The 16,287-nt window shown below is 41.9% G+C and overlaps 1 protein-coding gene across 3 annotated transcripts in view; it reads right to left on the reverse strand.

Moving 5' to 3' along the window:
* LHFPL3 (LHFPL tetraspan subfamily member 3) overlaps positions 1 to 16,287 on the reverse strand; it is a 234,611-nt gene that overhangs the window by 34,055 nt on the left and 184,269 nt on the right. The window contains exon 3 of one of the 3 annotated variants that reach the window (XM_066550855.1): positions 2,570 to 2,597. The exons of 1 other annotated variant lie outside the window; for it this stretch is intronic. In XM_066550855.1, coding sequence (XP_066406952.1) covers positions 2,581 to 2,597 — 17 coding nt within the window. In that variant the 3' untranslated portion in view covers positions 2,570 to 2,580. Of the gene's footprint in view, positions 1 to 2,549; positions 2,598 to 16,287 lie in introns of all 3 variants that reach the window. One more of the 3 variants, XM_066550854.1, reaches the window with a different exon arrangement.

A 16,287-nucleotide genomic window follows, 5' to 3' on the forward strand; every position in this document is an offset into this window, starting at 1 on the left:
TGTTCTCCCCACTGCTGAAAAGACTGTTGGGATTTTGTTCATCATATTTGATTTGAATATTTCTTTCTGGAATTTAAAACATGGTTGCAGGTGCTATTACCCACATACAGGCACTGAAAACCAAAACCACTCTCACTTATGGACTGCTCCCTCACATTTATAAGAGAACTGAGTTGGGGACATCCTTGGCATAGAAGGAAATCAGTGGGGAAACCAAGCTTCTTCTAGCAGAACTGAGCTTACACAGAAACTAGAGATGCCTGAGTAAGGACATCAGCATGAAAAACCCAGGTTATACAAATGAATAGGCTGAAATGTTGCAGGACTTAGCAGCTCTCTGCCAGATAAGGTGTCTGAGAGACAGCTGGTTCCATCAAGCCTGCGATGAGGGTCAGAGCATTGAGAGGAGGGAGGTGGCAATCGAGAGGATTAGCCCAGTTCAGGGAATCTGAATTTTGAACTGAGACTAATTTAAGGGAAGAAAATAGGAGCAAGAATACTTAATAGTGTACTTTGGGAAGATGGGCTATTTCACAAGACTCAAAGACAAATTCAAGATCCTTTAGTGGTGCTAGAGACAGACCTGTGAGTTATTTTCTATAAAATACACCCTGTGGACACCCATTCACCCAAAACTGTGGGTAGATATTGGCCATTGGTTTTTTTGCTGTGTAGGATGAGGGAAGTTGGGTCTTCTGGTAGCAAGGGGAGGAAGTGGGAGGTTTTGGGCCCAGCTCTGTGTATGTCATGGCTCCAGCATCCCTGAGGAGACACATCTTTTTGGGAGCCAAACTGAAGAAGGTGCATGGTGAATTTTTGGCAGGTGGGAACAGAGATGTACAGCACTCCTGCCTCAGGGCGTCAGCTGAGTCTCAGAGCTCTGACTGCTGGCAGGAACTCAGTGAGGAGAAGGAGGCAGGAATCACAAACCCCTTATTGATTCACTTTCTTTTCTGCAACCCATCCCCAGCACTAACCATATTTGAAAATACAGCTTCCAGGCTTCTTTTACAATGGCTAAAAAAGAGAAAAATCTTAGCTCTAGAGAGAATTGTTTTGCCAGCCCTATTTTTCTCTGGCTTTGAATTTGCCATTGACGTTAATTAGGACTTCCTGAGCCTTGTTAGCCTGGCATTTTCGTTTGTTACTGAGAACAGCAAAGGTGACCTTGCTCAGTAGGTGGATTTTCTCAGCTCTGAAAGTCTAATCATTAATGTCTTAGGAACAGAGGTAGGGATCTTACACAGGAAACTTGAGAAGAGCTATAAAAACATCATGTAGACAGCTGGCAGTGTCAGCTGGCATAGCTCCAGTAATTCAAAAGCAGAGGTGTTTCTGATAAGTCATCTCGATCTCACACAACACGTGCTATTCAACACGTATTTTTTGTTGCATAATAAGAAAACAACAAATATCTATCTGTTTAAGCTCAGTTGAACTGGGTATACTGAGAGTAATAACCAGCATTTAACAAACTCCATTTTATTATCCAGGAAAGTGGACCAGTAACCAGAACACTGATCTCTGGTGGTCTGGTTTTGAATGATGGCTTTAAAGCTATTTTGGTGGCTTCACTCTACTCCCCATCTGTACAGTCATGAAACTGTAGAATCCTGGACAACTTTAAGTAGAAAGGCACTTCATGTATTCCAATTCCCTTCTCAAAGAAGATCCAAACAGAGCAGGTTGCTCAGGGTCATGTCCAGTCAAGTTCTGAGGATCTCCAAGGATGGAGATGATACCACCTTGCTGGGCAACCTGGTCAATATTTGACTAGCCTCATGACAAAAAACCCCCACCAGCACACTTAAAATATGAATGAAAATCCTATGAGAAAAGAAACCCAGGAAGGGAATAACTGAGTTCTGCTCGCCATACCAGGCAGCACCCCAAGACCCATGTGGGTAAGTATGCTTCAAGCTGCTGTGATTAGTCTAACCTTCATAAACTTTACATACACTAAGATTAAAAGGACTGTGTAAACACAGGAAAATATTGTATTTGCTCATAGCAGCCTTCTTTAAACAGAGACTGTGCAAACAACATTCGTAATTCAGATGTGTCATCTGGCACATGAAGCAAGAGTTTGACAACAGAAGAGTCACAAAGCACTGGCAGAAGCAGAGCTGTGCTTGGAGCCAGCTGCACCAGGAGCAGGCTGGACTCCCAGGGAAGGCACAGGAGGGCTGGTTCTGCTCCTGACCCATTTGAACTGCACACTTCCACACCTCTACCACAGATTTCTCAGCAGCCATATCCAAGGGGGTCCTGATCCTAGCAGGTACCTCTGAAGGTCACTTAGGAATGACATACACAGCTTGCAGATTTGCCACTAGCAGCTGCCACAAGCTACCAAAAAAGGCAGAATGTTAAGACTACACAAAACCAAAGCTGAGCTGGAATATAAATATCAAATGAAATGCTTACATGTTGCTGAACATGCTGCCTACATCAGAAACACGAGACAAGAGCAGAAAGCCATGCAACGCGTTTGGCAGAAGCACGCAGACATTTCACAGCTCGTCCCTGGGTGCCATGCTCACACTTACGTTAGTCTGGGTCATACTACCTGAACTTGCTTTAAGCATTTCCATCATCTGTGAGGTAGGGAGGGAAAAACAGAATAGTTAAGGTATAATCAAGTGAGATCTTGCACATCACAGTATAATTTGTAAACAATCTCTTTATTGGATGTAGTGTGGAGAGTGTAAATGGTTCAGTCTTCTACCTCAACTTATCCAGACAGGGAATTTTCTGAAAGCCAGGTAAGTGATTCAATGGATTACTAAGGAGGCAGATGAAAAAAACTGGGATTAACAGAGGAAGAAATAGTGACAGAACATAAATAAACACATAGACAAGTAAATAAATTTGGTGTCAGTAAGATTAATTTTTCTGTTGTCATGTCAGAATCAAAACACTCAGTAATACCTTTTGATTGGTGAGCCATTTTAAACACTGTGTTAACCTGTCTGCTTCAAAAATATTTGAATAAAGATGCAAAATTAAAAAACAAACACCTACAAATCATTACAATGAATTAGACCAAAGATAAAACTGTATCAGTTCTCATCTCAATATGGAAAGATCTGTAGAAGTCTTTATTCTAGGTGAGAAATTACAGTAATAAAAATGATACATCAAGATTTTGTTGATACATTGTTCCTCAGTTTTGATTATACTTCCAAAATCATAGGTACCATTTGAAAGACCCAGCCTGCCAAATCCTTTTATATGGACAAACTTTCTGATTGGCTTAAATTTTAAGGTTAGCCATGCACTGTGCTTTTAGTTATGCACCCACAGAGGCCTGCTCTGGTGAGATCTTGTGCCCATGAGAAAGCCCAGGGGAACCTAACAGTACTTGGATCTCAAAGTATCTTCAGTAATTACACCTCCTGTAATTACTCCTGTAATTTATTGTGAATTTACAGCACTTTGCACAGGGCATAAACCTTTCATGTCTGATGAGGGCAGATACTAAGTCACCTGAAAGCTGAAGGATTTGTATCAAGAAAAAAAGTACTTGTACATCTACACTTTACGCAATTGAACAGCTAAAAATCCCTAACAAAATGGAGAAAACAATTATTTCCTGAGAGAGTGGCAGAGTAATCAATTGGCCCAAACTTCTGCTGTTCAAGGGGAGCCTGAAAGGAGATACTAACACAGATAGAATTTGAGACACTATCTCAAAACAGTAATTTCTTTACTAAGAACACAGACCAATGGTTCCACTATCACTTGAAAACTGTTTTGAAAAGAATTTAAGGACTTTACTAAATCACATAGAGCCAAACTACCACCAGAGCTGTATTTTCTAGCTGGGCCTAATGTAGAAGAACTGCAAAATACAGTAGAGAAATTACATACAGTAGCTGGAAATATGTAAATGTATTGATTATGTGATTGGCATGTCCCTGCTGAAAATAATCAACATATTGACTTTTCTGAAGATTCACAGTAGGCAGTAAGGAAAAAAAAATCTCTGCATGTGTGTAGGTACATTTTTTTGAAAAAAGAATTTTATTTGTCTGTCTTGGAAGCTGTGGTTTTGCATACTGGTACTGGAGTGCCTCCATTGGCTTATCTCTACCATTATTGCAGCAATGAAAAATAGAACAAATAGAGGTGCTGAAGGGTACACTGGATGAGTACTGAGATACAAAGCAAGGCAGCTGTCTCATTTATAATGCTGGGGGAAAATGAGGTAAAGTATCCTATTAAGCAAGTAATAGGGATATCATTTTCCTATTCCCCTATTTTATTTTGGTCCTTCTGCACTGTGAGAGCAAATGATCAGGAATTTGTAGTGATGTACTCATGCTCGGCTCCCTGCCTCCTCTGGCACATCCTGGTTCAGTGGAACTGAGGCTGTTTTGTGCAGATTAGGTGGCAGCCGTTAAAATTCAGAAGCATGACACCAATTGGATACACATTGGGAAGTATTTTTGGAAAACCAAGTCTTCATTCAAGCACTGATGAAGGTTCCCATGCACCTCATGCTCTCCCAGACACCTGAGCTTTCCCTGGGATCACCCAAGGATGTCCCTGCCTGTCCAGCCCTGCAGGACACACAGTCTGTGCTGCCACCTCAGCACATGGGATGTGCAGCCCCTTCCTTGGAACACCATGGCATTCACATTCTCTGAACAGAGACAGAGATAATTCCCTCTCACAGGTTTTTTCCTGGAGAAGTACAGAGAGAAGAAAACAATTCCTATCCCTACTTGCTGCTCCTCCTGTTGTTTTTGCACATGTGGAATGTGATAGGAAGACTGTTTACCTGAAGTGAGTTCTTAATTGGACTCCAGTGATCATTTTTTTATATTAATTGGCCTATTGGGTTGGGTCAAAGCTGTGTCCTGGCTGTCTGGAGACAGCCACGGGATTTTCTTTAGTATGTATCTTAGTATAGTATAGTATCCATAGAATAGAATAGAATAGAATAGAATAGAATAGAATAGAATAGAATTTTAATAAAGCAATTGTTCAGCATTCTGAATCAATGGAGTCAGATTCCAGTCATTCCCTGGTCGGGGGTCTCCTTGTTTACTACAGAACACCACAGAGAAGACTCAGAGGGACTTCTCTTTGCTAAACCATGATGAGGCATGTGAGATACTGGCAGGCTTGTGGCCACCTGGGGATGTGCCCACATCCTTGTTTCATTTGGGATCAGGAGGATGTTTCTGAAGTGAATTTCCCAGTTATTGTGTTTGTTCCAGCTGCTAATAGGCAACTGTGGGGCCAAGCAGGAGCTTGGCTGGAATAACACCATCTCTGCACCACTCTGCTGGCACGGGCTTTGGGGCCCCAGCACAAGCTGTTTCCTCCTGCAGTGCTGCTCCTCTTGCTAATGTAGATGTTGCCTGACTGAATCCTGCTGACTTGATTGATTCTATTTAAATCAATGTGATTGTTTGTACGAACAAGGTTGATAGAACTGGTCCTAAGTGGCATTTACTCCACCATGCTCTTTGGCATATAAATCAGCTGTTTGGGACAGTGGTAACTGTTTTGCTACCACTGTGAATTTAGGGAAATCTGTTAAAGACAATAAAGAAAGTGCATATTTGCAGTGAAACAACTGATATTAGGACTTGACTGGTCTTATTTAGATGTATAGAGTGGCCCTGCTCTGGAGGTAGTTTAAAGAGATTCTTCTGTCTTTTGAAAGATCTGTGAAATAATCAAGTTCATACTTGATACATACATACATCATACATACATCAATGCATATGATACTTTCTTCCAAAGTATCCTATACATTGATGTGTTATGCAATTGGTCACATCGTTTTAAATCTGCATATGGCTGCTTGTACCCAGTGATAAAATATTCTTTTAGCTTTTTTTAATGGTTACAGTAAAATTCTGCATGATTTATATCACAAGTAGTAATTTTCAGCTAGAAATATTGATGACACTTTGCCTGTGGCTATAAACAGGTTTTAATAGTACAGTAAACCATGTCCTTTCTTCTTAATTAGTCTCCATTAATTAATCATGCAGATTATTTACAAAAAGCCTAACACAATAGAAAAGAAGAATTACTAATGCAATGGCTGTATTCCCAGGATCACATGAAATTCATCTTTACTAAGCTAGTTGAGCCTCTGTAATCTCAAGGTGTTTATAAAATAATAGGAGAAAGCTTTAGGTTAAGCATATTTAGTATAAAAAGTAGTTGTTTAATTTTCTTCTTAAGATGAAATTCTCCTATTTTTGAGGGAAAATTGAAGTGCCTGATGAGTTAAAGCCACAGACATCTTGCAGTAAGATATAAGAAGCCTTGTCAGATCACTAACAGAAACAATCTTTATGATGCTGAGATTTTGTAGCTAATAATTAAACATAATTTTTCAGCCTCTGTATGCTGTATTTTATACATCACAGCAATTAGTCAAGCCTACAGGGCACATTTAGAAGAAGGCTTTCTGTCAGGAGCTGATGGTGTAGGGACTCAGCAAGGCATCAGAAAGCTCTGCTTTGTGCACCTCCAGGGGGCTGGACCTGTCAGATTAATACAAGGGGCTATTTTTGTAACATCCAAAAAGTTTCTGCTGTACATCAAAGTGCACTAGCTGCTTATTTTAGATGACAGCAACTCTTAGATTTGTCTTGAACAATGCAGTCCTTAGCACTTTTTTGGTATGTACTTCTCCAAAAAGAAAATTTCCTGTGAAGCATTTTGTTGAATAAGGGCTTCCCATTTGAGATCATCAGAGACATTTTCATCCTGTGCTTCAAACGTTCCAGTAAATTAACAGCCCATGTACCAAAGGCAAGAGGCTGTCATGGCATGTTGGGGAGTACTCTTGAGCATGGAGATCTGGATTTGTGCTCTGCTCTTCAGCTGAGCTGGGCTTTGGTCCCAGGCAGTGCAAAGGGACTCTTGAAAAGGGGCTCCTCAGTTGGTCTGGCTTTTTATTAATGTGTTAATTTTTTACTCCCAGCAACCGAAGTCTCACCCTCCTTCCCAGACACTCAGTTATTCCCATTCCTGAAACTAACTTGCCTGAAAGCTGCTCTTTTCCCTGTGGTCATTGATGAATGTGGCATGTGTAGCTTTCCACAAGCAGAGGGGCTGTGAGTTACTTTCCTTGGCTGCTCTTAAATCTGCCCATGATGTTTGGAGAATTAGTCTGAGCATTTTGCCCTGACTCCTCTCTCTTTCCTTGTGCCTGACCTAATGGGATCCTGACTGCAGTGGAAGTCTGTGAGGTCACAGATGTGTCCCCAAGGTCAGAATCAAAAACTTTTGGCAAGTTCTAGAGAGATAACGGAAATTACCTCTGAAACCAGGTAATTTCACCAAAGATGTCATTATTAACATTTGGCTTTAACAATGTGCCCTTTGTTTGTGTAAATCTCAGAAGGATATTGTCAAAGAGATTGCTGTTAACTCTAATGGCACAGTGAAGTGACTTGGAAAAGGTGACAACAGAGTCAACAAAGGCACTCAGCTCTCCTTGCCCCTGCTGCTCCAACACCACTGGAGCTTCCCTCTCTGCTCCTTTTGGCTGTTGCCTTTTTGTGGTCCCTCTCAGCTGCCCATCCCTGCTCACCAAAGCACTTACCAAAGCCCCTTGGCTGGCCTGTGCTCCTGGGTCTCACTTGGCAAAATGCAGCTGCAGCTGCACTTTTCTAAATGGGGATGGATTAACTGTGTGCTTAAAAGCTTTGCTGGATGGAGACCTGGACTCCAGAGCCAGACCCACCTTCATTGCTGGAGCCTGCAAGGAGCAGGAGAAGACATTTTTCTCCTTCTCACATGCTGACAGGGAAAGGGGTGAGCAAGAGAAGGAGAGAGAGCCCTGACTTGGTTTCTGCAGTGCATTGCTGTCATCAGAGCACTGGGCAATGAGGCTATGAGTACCTCCCAGAACCCAGAGCATCCTGGGGAGAATTAATAGCAGGACTGAGTTGAAAAGTAGCTCTGTCATATTTTTTAATAAAAACATTTGGAGAAAAGTTTTCCCCATTGACTTTTGAAAAAAGAAACACCTAAAAACCCAACAATTTTTATGCAGGCAGCTATTAATAGTAGTGGAAATATTAGATTTATACGAGAATTGCTTGTAGTTATATTAATACTTACCCATATAAAAAGCATTTTGGGGTTTTTAGTAGGAACTTGGTATTACTACTAATAATACTTTCATTTGAGTACTCTTTTGTCTGCAAAACATGTCAATGATTGTATGTAAGTCACACAATGCAGGAGTGCTGAAACCTCCCTTGCCTAAGCTATTCAAAAGCATCATGTTGTGCCTGTTATTATAAGAACACAGCATTTAACATCCTATTGAAAATAAAAACCATTCTTCTTACTTGTTTTCTCAACTGAAGCTTACTTCCACTGTTTTCTCAGAGAAGCAACAAAGTTTGGGCTTAATCTGTTTAATTGCACCTTCAATTTTCATCCCTTTATATTATTACCATAAATGCATTATTTTTTTAAAGTCTGTTCCTGAAGTTATTTCACCCATCAAAAGGCTTGGTTTTGCTTCTGAGGTGTATGTCTTATATAGTAAACTTCCCTGTAGTATACAGGACAAAGATTTCTTTGCTGAATCACTACAGTCAACAGGAATTTCAATACCTCTATCTATGGCTGTTGGGTGAGGTCTCTTTTAGTTTCTTTCTCTTTTAGGTTTCTGCTTTTGTTGTGGGTCTTCCTAGACTCTCAGCACAGCAGCATGAGCTGAGGGTTCTCAGCATGGCAGCTGTAAGAATCATTGATTTTTTTTTGTCAGTAGCAGAAACAGAAAAAATAAAAAAGATTTCTGTCAGCCTTTTGAAAAGCAATTCTGAAAAACTTAATTTCAGTAAAATACATGATTTGAGGGACCTGGTATAAAAGTAGAAGAAAAAAAGCCTGGCATCACAAAGTGGAAGAATAAAGTATGGCAGCTATTCTTCCCTGACCTGGTGTTCAAAGGACAAGATGTTCACTGAGGTCAAAACCCACTCTTGCACACGCAGAGATTTGAGCCAAAGCCCTTCTTTTACTAGAGATGTTCTCTAGCTCCAGCCAGAGGTCACCTGAAATAAGATGTTCTCCAGCTCTCCTGCTGTGACTGTTTCACCTTTCATTGCAACTGTACAAATGCTCAGCAGTTAAGTAGAGCAGAGAACATATTTGAGTGAGTTTTCTGTCTGGTACAACCTATGGTTGAGACACAGCACCACCAGGTTTTAGCTTGGCAAAGGCCAGTGAAGCCATTTACATTGAATTAGATCACACTGAAAGAACAGGTTTCAGCCACATTCTCCAGAATGTCCTGGATGAGCAGCAGCTGCCCTGCAGCAGGGCTGTGGGGGCTCCTTTCTCCCAGGTAAGGGAGGGCTGGAACCACTATTGCTGAATTTGACACAAGTTCATAAAGAATTGTTATGATCCAAAATTGCATTTTTTAAATAATAAAAGAATGAAAAATGCTGTTTCTAAGTGCTGCTCACCCCTTCTGAACATCAATCATGCACATTGAAAATCCCACTTTCTGTGACAGTCCATGCATGTGATCTTTACCTGCACACATAGGAGAGGTGCTGGTGAATCCTTGTGAGTCACTCAGCTCAAGGAAATACAATAATGTGATCTCAGCTAACTTCCTTCAGTTCCTGGTCTGTCTGTCAGACAGACCCTAACCTGAAGGATCTGCACACTGATGTTACCTTACTAATCTCACTGGTTTAGATTCCAAAGTCCCAGGGTAGTATGCCAGCTGTCTTGCACACATTATTATTTTTGTATCTAAATCTTCTTTAAATATTGGGCAGATTCTCTATTCATAGCTGAGTAGTTATTTCAGTAAGTGTGGCAGTTGATTTACAGTTGGTACTGTGTGCACTTTCTGTAGTGAAGCATAAAATTGAAAAGCTTATGTCAAATTCATTCATACATGGACACGCTCAAGAACAAATTAATTTTAAAGCACTCACAGGGTGTATAATGTTTCTATGTCATGCTTTACAAATCTATAAAGTAATTTATAACATAAAGCCTACTTTGGAAGAGAGCTGTAGTAGAGCAGATAGCAGAGTGATTTCAATCTAAAATATCCCAGTGCTACACTTCCCCAGATATCTGCAATTCAGATCTGATAGGAACCATGAGTAATCAGTTTCTAAGGCAAAATTATTATACAAGAAAAGGCTCTCAGTGCAATGTCCTCTTACAAAACCAGGCTATTCTAGGACAAATTAGGTTTTCTAACCATCAGTATGCAGCACACTGGATAAGGTGTCAGATTCAGATCTTAAACTAGTATAAATCGGAAATCACAGCCATGAAGGATCAAGACAAACTCTTAAAGGTGCATATTGGATAAATCTCATATGTAACTGTAATGCCAGGGCCCCTGTAATTAACATCAAGGGAGTTTTCAGCCCATGAGAACAGATGCCTTCAAGCTGGCACTACTGTTGTGGTCCTTCTCTTCTGGATGGCACAGCCCATGGAGGGCTCCTCTGCACAGGGTGAGTGTCCTCCCTGTGCCATTCCAGCACAGGTTCTTTGAACATCCGTCCAGTGGTTTGTATTTTGGAGCACCACCAGATTCTTTCTGCTCTCTTTGGCAGAAGCTGGACTGCCAGCACTGTTTGATACCAGCCTCTTGCTGCATGGACCAAGGGACCCAGCAATCAGGAGAAGAGCACCTCTCTCTGATCACAGCTAAACTCCTTGTCTGCTTGCAGCAAAGTCGTGCCTGTAAATTCCCCCACACTGAGCACTTATCATTAGCAAGTGTGGTAGGCAATCATCAGAAACATTCAAAGACAGTCACCCAAACTCAGCCCTGAGGTGAGCAGCTACAGCTGCCTCAAATTGCAGGCTTGCATGGACAGGAATGAGTGCTCAGTCTAAAGAGCTGCCAGAAGCCAGCTGTGTCACAGCTACTCCTGCTCCCTCCTTGCTTTTTTTTTCCAGGGGCATTCCTGCTCTCTGCAAGCAGCAACTTAATATACTAACAATGCAGGGAGTGAAATATACAGCAATGACTGTGGACTGCTGGCATGCTCCTCTTCCCACTATTCATCCAACTTGGCATGTGTGTTGCACCTGGGTAGCTAACTCTGTAATTTGGACACAAGAGTGTGTTCCCTCATCTCCTCAGGAGAAACAGAGATATAATCAGAATTTAGAGTGGCTTCTAAAAGGTGCATATTTCAAAGGTGAAATTGCAACATAAAGCATTCAGAGAAACTATAGCCCAACCTGTGAGCAGGAGGGGGAAGGAAAATATCATTATTTGTAACAGCCAGTGGAGGCAGACAAAAGAGTCTAACTCAAAGCAGCTGCTCCTACTCCTTGCATCAGAGGGAGGAAGCCCTAGTTGCAGTACCCTCATGCAGTGAACTTTGAGGTATTTATAAAAAATGGAACAGCTTCCACAGTGCAGGGCAGTAAAGGTCACCCCAGCACAGCTGGGCTGGTAACCAGTCAGTACAGCACAGCCACAGCAATGAGGAAAGAAACCCTGGCTATGGGGCACTGGGACCATCCTTCAACACAGACATGCAGGCTGGGGTCACCGTGGAGCTGGGTGGGAGGATGGTCACACAGGGTGGAAGAGCTGAGCCTCACCCTTGCCTTCTGCTAAATGCTGGGACCCCATTTCTGAAAAATACTTGATGACATTGGGTGCATTAAACACCTCAGCACAGGAATTGGTTTTGTTGGACATTCTCTTCCTGAAAGTAGGCTCAAACCAGGTCCCCCAAAAGTCCTTTTGAAAAGATTGACCACTGCCAGTCTCAGGTACTGCATTCCTCCTCAAAGCCACCACATTGCTGACAGAATGGGGAGCAAGAAAAGTCCTTATTCCAGCAGGAAAGGCTGAAAAAGGAAGAGCTATTAGTCTGAAATTCTGCTATTAAAGAGGAAGATTTCAAAGGAACACAAAGAAAAATTGCATCCAGCTCAGTGGGAATGCCTTAGGTATAGACTTCACCTATTTCTTTGCAGCGAGCCAACTGCTTTAAACAAAAGGATTCCTAAAATATGCTTTGTCATCAGAAGGCAGTGGCTGACAGCCAGCAGGCACAAGGAGCAGTGGGGTGCTGGAGGAGCCCTGCCCCAGTGCAGTGGGGAGGCAGCTGCCTGAGTGCTGGGCTGGGGGCTGTGCCTTTTGCTGAGTGCTTTGCACACTCCCATTTGCAGTCAATAATAAATACCTGCAATGCTAATAATTTGCACTGAAATGCTCTGTGACTACTTTCTGCCTCAGGTTGCACTTTTTTCTTTAAAGTTTCAGCAAAGCAGTTCAGCAGTTTTTGAAAACCTGTGTCATTGCCTCAGGAGTTCCTGACTCCAAGAGGAGACAAAATTCATCAGCTTTCCTGTGGCTGTCATAGTAGTATTGAAATATTAAATAAATGGTATTTGGATTGAATTTTTTGATTTTGATTGTGAAAATCAGTCATAAAATCCTTGACAATTAGATATCAGTGTAGACCTATCCCACCATTCCTTTGCAGATGCAGAGTGTTAGATCCACAAAGTGGTGATAGTGTGAAGCCATGATGCTGTAGCACCCACCTTTCAGGGATCCAACCCTCCTAGAGCAGTCACAAAGCAGGATGCATGTAGGGAGCTTGCAGCTTGAGGAAAAAGATGGGTTCCTAAGCTTGGGATCCAGGAAAGCCAATATAATGCAGAAAAACTGTCTGTGATAGAGGCCAGGAGCCATTTGAAATGAAAGACTGCTGAGCTCTGCATGGAACACAGAGGAAATGCTCAGCTTTTCTGGTGGGTGGAGAGCTTCTACTCAAGAGCATTTCTATGGACCCCTGCTGTTTCCTACTCTTGTATTCCAAGAAGACAGTTATTGTTTGTCCTCCCTTCTACTGTATTAAATCTTTCCAGGTGGCTCTCACAATGAAAAGTCTGCTGGGACTGCCCTGGAAACCTCTGCAATGCCCGGAGGGGATGAGGTCTTGATCTTGTCTGTGGTGGGTATTCATTCCTAGCCAAGATTGTCTCTTTTGATGATGTGCTAAGATTTTGGAGAGGAGGGAACACTCCCCAGAGATCACCAAGTCTCCTGTCCAGGCCAAAATAAAAATCTCCTACAGGTAGATCCTCTCTCTGTGTGGACAAGAGAATTACTGAGTAAATGCCTTTATAAATGCCAGAAAAATGCTGATTAACAAATTACATTTGTTTCTCTCAAACACTGCCATCACTTTCTCAATGAATTGATGTGAAAGGGTTTCTCTCTTGAACTGACTTTGTAACTGTGCTGCTAAGGAGGCAGGTAGGGTGCCAGGGTAAATAAGCTTGTGCAGGGCTCTTGGAGGCTATGGCTGGAGGTTGCCTCCAGCTGCCAAACTAACATATGAGAGTGAAGCCTGCAGTGTAGACAAACATTCTGCTGCTGCCCCAGATTTCAAGTTAGCTTACATAAATTGTGGACTTATGCAATTTATGTGCAATATAAAAGACTTTCTAAGGTGTTTGACTTGATATTCCAGGGCATAACATGAGCAGTATGTAGGTTTAATAAAGCACATAGGAAACAAAAATGAAGAACTGCTTTCCCTGAGCACCGTTTGGCAATAAGCCATCATCATTAAACATGGGGTACTGTAGGGATGTACAGGGATTGTTCCTAGACCTAAAAATGCTCATCAGCAGTGCAGATGCTACATTGGATCGTGGCTGATAAAATCTGCAGCTTGCACAAGAATCGATGTTATGTTTAAAAGATGAAGAGGAGGCAGCGATACGAGACCTGTTGCTTGGTCAGACAAATATCCACCGCTTTTAAGAACAGCCAAGTAGAGAGTTAAACTCCACAGAAGAAGAAATACTAGCTGCTCTAGTTAAGTGCTGTTTTTTCTCTAAAGGCTTTAGAGGCCAAAGAAGAAGACAAAAACTCAAGTCCTCTAATGACTCAGAAGGCTAATGAGACCTTGACTGGCTAAACAGGGGAAGCTGAGATGGAGGCAGGAGCCAAGGCTAACAGTGCTATCTGTGTCTCAGTATCCACTGAGGATGCTGAAAAACTGGGAGAGAGGCAGAGAAGAACTGCAAAAGGGGACAAGGAGTACAGAAAGCACCTAATGGGGAGAGAGAAGTTTAGAAAGCACTGTCTGTCTAGCTTATCAAAAAGATTGAAAAGTCTTGATTACAGAGAAAAACTCTTCACGGAGGCAAATGAGCTCTTTATTTTGGTGGAAAAGGATGAATGCTTAAAAGCTGAAGCCAAATATATCTGGAGTGGAAATTAGGTACAACATGTTAATAATGAGGGTTTAAAACAAGCTGCTGAGAGAAGACGAGGAGTCTGCAGCGTTTGATGAAGATGTCTCAATGCTTTTCTGAGACAATTTTCTTGAATACATGCTACATTTCAGTCCATCCCCACAAGGGCACAAATGGGTGATATTTTAAGAGTGGTGTTAAAATCCAGTTATCTTTTTCATCTTCCAGCTCTGGAACTTTGTATCTGGAGGCACACAGGGGTATACATGCCAGCTGGGGTCTTGCAGGGAGAAGAGGCCCCTCCTTGCTCTTTCTCCCCTTCCAGCAGGAGAGTCATGTCAAGAACCAGCATTGGCATTCAGTCCTAAAGCCTGGCTTGCTGAGTTTCCAAAATGCCTTGCAGAACAATGAACCCCTTGCTTGTCTGTCCCCATTGAAGCTACTCCCAGAGCAGAGGGACAGCAGGGCATGGCAGGGTGACCTGTCCTGGGCAGGATGGGTGGCTTGGGGCTCTGAGCCAGGCTGACAAAACTCCAGTGGGTGCTGCCTTCATCTGGGGAATCATTCAAGAGAACTGCCTGTGTTCTCATCCTGAGAGAGTTTTCTACCTGAAACTCAATACTTTTTCTTCACTAAAATAAATATCCTCACTCCGTTTTCTCTCTCTCTTCATCTTCCAGAGATAAACAATTATTTTTTCCCTAGTGGAGCACCAATATCCTTCAAATGCCTATTAGACAGCTTCACCCTCACTTAGTTGGTGAGCTCACTTGTGCAAGTTCTGTGCATCAGTCCTGCAGCCTGGACTAGAAATGCTGTGCTGTGGCTCTGCCTTTGCAGCCAGCAAATGGTTCCCAGTATGTTTAGAATATTCAGTCAACAGTGGGATTGAACTCAACAGGGCTAAAAGGCTCAAAATAAGGTGGGTATGATTTCACCTGTAGCAAAACAATAATCCCCACCTTCTTTGAACCTCATTGTAGCTATCTTTTACTCCTTTAAGTTGTCAGTCTCATGGCAAGAAGCTGGCAAAAAATTAACTCCCACGCTTGGCTTTGCAACAGGAAAGTGAGTGCGTCATGCAATGATGTTCCAGGCTTTCATCAATTTATATTTGACAAAATACAGCTCTTTAGAGAGAGATCAAGGCTGGAAAGAAAAAGACAATGCTGACATTCTATCCTGGTACTTCTAGGCTTTTTTAGCACGGAGAGTCGTTTACTCAGCATTTAAAGAAATTGTAGAATCTTCATATACTTACTATAGAAGAGTGAAAGTCTGAACAGTGGTAGCAGTGGTGGAGCAGCCCAGGGAGACAAAAGATTTGTGGACTGAGCCTGAACGTGCAGTGCCTTGTGTTAACACAGATCCCACGTCTGGGACCCTTGAGTATTCAGCCCTTAGAGGGAGTAACTTTCTTCCAGCTTCTGAATAGTTCCCAAACAGGAATATCCACTGACCAGAAGCAGATCACTGCTGCTCAGCAGGCAACTGCCTGGTCTCATGGGGACACAGTCAGAAATTTAAGATCCTGCTCTTTTTCCAACCCATGCTCATTCCATGCATATTTTCTTCCTGTGACTTTCCTGTGAAAAGAGTTGAGTTGCAAGGGACAAAGCTGTTTCCTGAGAAATATAACTCCTTAATGTGTGGTTAAGCACAGAAATATTTCCTGATTTATTTATTAGTTTGTTTTTAAGGATGTAGAGGGGGTAATAAACAGGAAAATTATTGTGTCAGTGATGTGTTTTCAGAAGGATGAACAGTGAGTTATTTAAAGGAAAATTGAAAGATGTGATTGCACTCTGTCATGAGCATTTACAAGTTTGGCCATGGTATAATCCATTGACTTTTTTAGAATTGTCCTCACTTAATAGTGAGAAGGGAGGTGCAAATTAGACATAAAGCCCACATTTGTAGTCTTGGGAATTAAAAGCATAGAATTCTGACTTGCAGAGATAAGCATGTAAATCAGCTGATTTAACAACTATTAAAAAACACCTTGCTAACTTGAAGAATAAAGAAATCAAGAAAGAAATCAGGATAAAATATTTGGAATTGCAAAAGACA

The sequence above is a fragment of the Molothrus aeneus genome, chromosome 5 (genome assembly GCF_037042795.1).
Source record: "Molothrus aeneus isolate 106 chromosome 5, BPBGC_Maene_1.0, whole genome shotgun sequence".
NCBI lineage: Eukaryota > Metazoa > Chordata > Aves > Passeriformes > Icteridae > Molothrus > Molothrus aeneus.